The sequence below is a fragment of the Odontesthes bonariensis genome, chromosome 14 (genome assembly GCF_027942865.1).
Source record: "Odontesthes bonariensis isolate fOdoBon6 chromosome 14, fOdoBon6.hap1, whole genome shotgun sequence".
NCBI classification, from domain to species: domain Eukaryota; kingdom Metazoa; phylum Chordata; class Actinopteri; order Atheriniformes; family Atherinopsidae; genus Odontesthes; species Odontesthes bonariensis.
The window spans coordinates 3,620,636-3,626,779 of NC_134519.1; the positions used below are offsets into that span (position 1 = coordinate 3,620,636).

At 36.8% G+C, this 6,144-nt stretch overlaps 1 protein-coding gene across 1 annotated transcript; it reads right to left on the reverse strand.

Annotated features, from left to right (window-relative positions):
* Positions 1–998: 998 nt before the first annotated feature.
* Positions 999–5,808, reverse strand: LOC142398565 (immunoglobulin lambda-1 light chain-like). The gene is made up of 3 exons (XM_075482616.1): positions 5,314–5,808; positions 2,288–2,596; positions 999–2,026 (listed from the first exon to the last, which is right to left on the reverse strand). The coding sequence occupies exons 1-3, from the start codon at positions 5,477–5,479 to the stop codon at positions 1,845–1,847; spliced, it is 657 nt and encodes a 218-aa protein (XP_075338731.1). The 5' UTR covers positions 5,480–5,808; the 3' UTR covers positions 999–1,844.
* Between the last annotated feature and the right edge of the window lie 336 nt (positions 5,809–6,144).

Below are 6,144 nucleotides of genomic sequence, written 5' to 3' on the forward strand. Positions count from 1 at the left end.
CCCATGGGAATCCCCCATGTTTTTAGTTTGATGTTTTATCAGGTTTTAGGTTTATGTTTTGGTTTGTGAGTTCATGTTTTAGTCAGGTCTTGCCATTGTTTTCCCCTCACTTCCCATGCCAGGTTGTTAGTTGTCACTCAGGTCACCTGTTTGTCATTGTCCCCAGCTGCACTCACTCACCAATCACTCCCAGTTCCCTATTTCCCAGGCTCCCCTGTCTTTTTGTGAGATCTTTTCCCCGATATCACCTTAAAGTGAAGTGTCTTTCATGTCAAGTCTTTTGTTTTGTCTCAATAATATTCATGTATTTATTCCACAGATTAGTCTTGTTATCCGGCTCAGCCGCGCCTCTTGTTTAACTTTGTTTTTTGTGAATAAAACCCAGTCTTTTTGCCTTACACCCACCCGTTGTGACAGTTCTGGCTTCTAACTCGACTCGGTCTCTGTTACCAAAGATTTGACATCTTCCCCGACTGATAAAGGAAAAATAAATGAACGGATAAACACTGCCTGCTCACTTCACGTCTAACTCTGTAACTTTGTGCGTCTTTGATCTGGATCTCACATCTTCTTTCACTCGAGCTTCTTTCGGCTGAACGCGGCCTGTTTCACTGCTCTGTTGTGTTTGAGCTTCTGGTGTCGATGTTTTCTGTCTCTGAGCTCGAAGCGCCCGCCGACATGCGGCCCGTGTCTGTTCTCTGAGTGCGTCTCGCTGTTTGAAAGCAGCCACAGAAGTGGACTGATGAATGCGGCCCGTGTCTGTTTTCTGAGTGCGTCTCGCTGTTTGAAAGCAGCCGCAGAAGTGGACTGATGAATGCGGCCCGTGTCTGTTTCCTGAGTGCGTCTCGCTGTTTGAAAGCAGCCACAGAAGTGGACTGATGAATGCGGCCCGTGGAAGTCTGATCATTTCCCCCCTAAATCATCTGAGTCGGACAAAAACTGAGACAAAAATCTGTTCATCTGTCGGTTTCTGTAACTTTCAAGAAATCCAGTGGCAGTTATGTTTGTATTAATATTTTATTAACAGCATTTTATAGCAAAACATCCAGAAACTGCAGCAAATACAACCGACTGTTAAACACATCATTAGAATTAAACATTTCTGCTTCAGTTCAACATGTTTTATCTTCATTTTTCTAGTTAAACTGCAAATAATTTCACTGTGTTCATTCCAAAACATGAATCCAGTATTTCTAATGATCTCACCCTGTTATATATCAACATATTCAGATCCAGCTGAATGTTTTAGATCAGAAAAATGTTCCTTTCCTAAATGTAAAGTCTTCAAACAGGACGTCCTGTAAAAGGAATAAACTATCAAAGATGATCCTCCTGAAACTGAAAACAATTCACAACAAAAACTAGAAGACAGTCAGTTAAAGATTAAAGAAAATTAGGGCTGGGCGAGTTAACTCGTTATTTTGATATTATTTATTATTTATTATTATAATTTATTATTAATATTATTTAATGCCGGTATATATTTTACCGGGCATTAACATATGTTTCTTTTTCTTTTTTTTTACAATTATTCTTTTTTTTTAAATTAAAAAACCCCAAACATTTTGGGGGATGGCTTTTAATACCCAGTAGTATGATGGAACTTTTATCTTATTTTATCTTATTCGATTTTGTTGTATTTTATTTCTTTCGCTGTTCTTTTATTGTTTTTATTTGTTTTTACTTCTTCTTCTCTTTATTTATTACCTGCTGTAAAGCACTTTGGTACATCGTAAGGATTGTCTGTAAAGGGTCTGTATGAATAAAGTACATTTACATTTATTCTGGGTGGAATAACAGCAGCGAGGACCTCCGGTCAGTGAGAAAAGGCCAGCAGAAAACAGTCAGTCAGCATGTGTGCAGCCGCTGGACGCTCCCTTGTTTCTGAGGATCATCAGCAGAGAGAGTCCACAGCAGCACACCAGACTCTTCACTATCAGCAGCGTGTACAGCAGGCACAGCAGCCGCTCTCTGAACCAGTGCAGGGCAGCAGCTGTTGGACCAGGATGGGCAGGCGGAGAAACCTCTGAGAGAAACACAGACGGGTCAGTGAGCTGAATCTATCAGAAACAGGGCTACAGTACCAGTTCTTTCTGTCCCCTGAGGTACAATCTATACTAATGTACCCCCTAGGGTTCATTATTGGACCTAAAGGTACATATGTGTACTCGAGTGGCAAAAGGTGCATATATGTCCCCTAAAGGTACATTCTGCACTTTATTTTCTGAGAGTGAGGAAGCTGAATCCCTGCTGAACACAGTCACCGAGCCTTGGATGCCTTGGTTACCTTGTTGTGTTTGGGCCTCCACTCGGCCCCCCTCGTGCTCCACGGAGCAGCTGTATTTATACGTGTGGAGAGGATCACGATCAACAATCCTGATGGAGGCGGAGCGTCCTGACTCTCTGAGCTCCAGCTGCTCTCCCTCAGCAGGGGGCAGCTCCTCCAGACCACCGTTCTTCTTCTGTCTTTTCCAGGAGAAGCGGACCAGAGGAGGAAACATGCCTGAGGCCAGACACAGCAGGGAGCTCCTCCCCTCCAGGTGGACTCTGGATGCTGCTGGGTACACGCTCACCACGGGCTTCACCACCTGCTCATCTGGAGTTGGACAGCAGCAACAAATCAAATCAAATCAAATTTATTTATATAGCACATTTCATGTACAAACAATTCAAAGTGCTTCACAGAAAATAAAAGTAAGGCAATTTTATTTATAGAGCACAATTCGTACACAAGGTAATTCAAAGTGCTTTACGGCTACATAAAATCACAAGAAGGCAATAAATATTATTAAATAAATAAATAATAATTCTATTAAATTAATCTCTTAAATTTATATCTTCTATAAAATAAATAACAAAAGGCAATATTTAAAAAAATGTTGAGCTACTTGACTAATTTGAATTTCCCCCATTGGGGGATGAATAAAGTATTTTTCTATTCTATTTATATTCTATTCTAAAATCATTAAAAAATTAAAAAATAAAAAAAAACATTAAAAATAATCATTAATTAATTAATTTAAAAGTGAAGAGTGCAGATAAAAATACTTTCAGGTGTCATATGCACAGCTAAACAGAACTGTATTGCATTGCAGCAGGGAGCGGAAGAAGCATTAAAAATACATAAAAGAATATAAAGAGAAACAAATAAAATAAACTAAATGAATTTAAAAACGAGCAACAAGCAGCACACACACACATTCACACAGTCAGCAGCAGCTCAAAGGCGCTGATGCAACAGGAAATGTCCGCCTGGAGCCTGAAGAGATGAATCCATGTCAGGAAGGATGTCCTAAGAAGCAATAAACTACGAGGGAAATGTGAAAGGTTTCATTCAGAAAGCAGATGGAAAACTAGAAAACGTCTGAGAGACGTAGAAGAAGAAGTCTGTGGATGAACAGAAACTCAAATGAAAGAGCTGAGACGTCTCACAGCAGTTATTCTCTTAAACTTAACGTGCTGAAGCTCAGAGACCCTCAGAGACCCTCAGAGACCCTCAGAGAACGATAAATACATTTTAATTCACCCCGTAGGACACTTATTATTCAATCATTTTGTCCAGATGTGTGCATTTAACATATTTTGTTCTTGTAAATGTACAATATAGAATAAATATTTATCACATATGTATCCTATATTAACATATTCATGTAGACATTTTTAAATCCAGGTTAAAAACATTTCTGTTCTCATGTGTCTCTGCATGAAATCTGCACGATATCTTTGAACTTATCTGGACTGTTGCTGGTTTTTAAATTCATTTTGATTCATTTATTTGTTTGTCTTTATATTCTTTTATGTATTTTTAATGCTTCTTCCACTCCCTGCTGCAATGCTTTTATTTTATGTAAAGCACTTTGAATTGTTTTGTACATGAAATGTGCTATAAATAAACTTGATTTGATTTGATATACAAAGAATGGGGCTTAACGCTTTTTACACCATGTTTGATGTTGAAGACATTTATCCAGCTTGTGATTTTAGGATTTAGTGAAGAATTTTTGGTAAAAGTTTAATTTTATGTTAAAATTGTTTTATTCTTGGTCGGATGCTCATGCAAAAGAGATTTTTAATTTTATTTTTATTTTTTTTTATCTCAAAGAGACTGTTTCCTCATTAATTAAAGGCTATGATAGAAAAATATATATAATATATTTCAAATTGAACACATATTGATCATATTGCGCCCCATTAAGGTTTTTTAAAAAGTTTTTTTTTTATATAGGTTTGTTGATGAACAACATTCTTGATTTTGCATTTATATAATATATATATGTATATACAATTATGCGAATATAATATATATATATATATATATATATATATATATATATGTACTGTATATATATTTAAAATTGCAATTAACATTATTTTCCATAGTTTTGTTTGTTTTTTCTAAATTTGTTCAACAATTCAATTCAGTTTTATTCATATAGCGCTAAATTACAACAAATGTCATTTCAACGCACTTAAATAATATAGTCCAATTCAAGTCAATTGGAGTCCAATGCATTGTAATCATAATTAACAGTAATCAACAGTATTTTGTAGGTGAAGCAAACATCTACGCGATTGACTTTGAAGCACTTAAACATCATAAAATGTGATAATATTGAGACTTTCTCTGGTATTATCTGTTCTTTTTGCACATTTTATGTATATTTCATCCATTTTACATTTTAAGCTGACACTTAAATGTACACATATTTAATATATTATTATAATGTCTCTACTTTTAGCCCATATCTGCTGCGCACTAGCTGACATTCTTATATTTCCACACGACTGTATTTACAGTGAAAACATGGATATGCTGATGACACCACGCTCTTTGTGAAGTGATACATATTGTGAATTTTAAATAAAATCATTTTGCCGAATTCTAAAATATAATCATAATTGTTTTCAGCAGGAGACACAGAACACAAAATAAGTAGAAAATCTGCCATGTTGGCCTATAGGTTTGACAGTGTGTGAACATTAAACAGAAAACCTCTCCATGTGTTGCATTTGCTTTGATTAACTCGAGACTTTAAGAAGCAGAAGCAGGAACAGAGCTGCTGCTGACATGATTTATGTGGAAGTAGATTTGCTCTGTGGTTTGTTTCTCAGGAGCAGCTGACTTTATTTCACTAGTTGAAAGGTTTCTTTGCGTTTTAAGAAGACAGAGCTCAGTCTGAAGGGGAAGAACAGACACCGATGTGCTTTCAGAGCAGCTCCCAGTTTCAGTGAAAACTTTTTTAAAGCGGCAACAACCAAAAAAAAAACAACTACTAACAAGAACTCTTTACCTGCAATAAAAACAATTCTCACCTGATACAAGCAGTTTGGTTCCAGGGCCAAAGATGAGGTGCTTGGAGTCATCAGATCCTCCCACGGCGCAAAGCACTGAGACAAAAACCCTCTGAGTCTGTGAGTGAGTCCAAAGGGGGAGCGGCAGCAGTTTCCTTCTCCAGGATATGTGATCAACCGCTTTCATACAGGTGCACACCAATATTTAGCTGCTTTATCAACTCCGTCCATCCATTTTATATACAACACTCTTAACCCAAACTAGTTGAGTTTACTGGAAAATCGCGTGGAAACCCGAAGCCTTATCCCGTTTAAGTTTTCACAAAACATGAAACTAAACCTTTTAAGTTGTGTTGGCATAGATAACTTAGACATATTCAAGTTTACATTAGTAATCTTTACTCAAAACCATTAGTTCACATAACTTCTCTTTTCTGAGGTCTAGCCAACCATTTTAGGTCAAATGCACTACTTAACATCATTTGTTAATATAAGTAATGTATTGTCTTCTGATTTAATTAATGAATTATACTGTTTTGATTTAGAGATTGTATAGAATATATTGAAGGAAGAAATGAAAAAATACATTTAAATTGCCCAAGTTATTTTATTTCAGAAAACACTGAAATCTCAGCAGCTTCAGGTGCGTGTGAGAAAGGTGTTGCAGCAGTTTCTATAAAGCAGACCGTATGCGGGCAGTGGTCCTCCTGACACAAGCACCTGCAAATATTTCTGAGGTTTACCCATTTCTATAGGAGGTTAACTTACCTTCACCTTTGACCTCTAGGAGCCTAAAAGCCTGGGAGACAGACTTTTACAAAATAAAAGCATGTGAGCAACAATAATAAAAGC

Bases quoted from the DNA above. Each gene is read 5' to 3' on its own strand.
- LOC142398565 (XM_075482616.1), bottom strand. From the start codon at position 5,479: ATGAAAGCGGTTGATCACATATCCTGGAGAAGGAAACTGCTGCCGCTC. The intron at 2,597-5,313 runs GTGAGAATTGTT...GTCCAACTCCAG, and splicing joins AACCAAACTGCTTGTATCAG to ATGAGCAGGTGGTGAAGCCC. The intron at 2,027-2,287 runs GTAACCAAGGCA...TGTTTCTCTCAG, and splicing joins GGAGGCCCAAACACAACAAG to AGGTTTCTCCGCCTGCCCAT.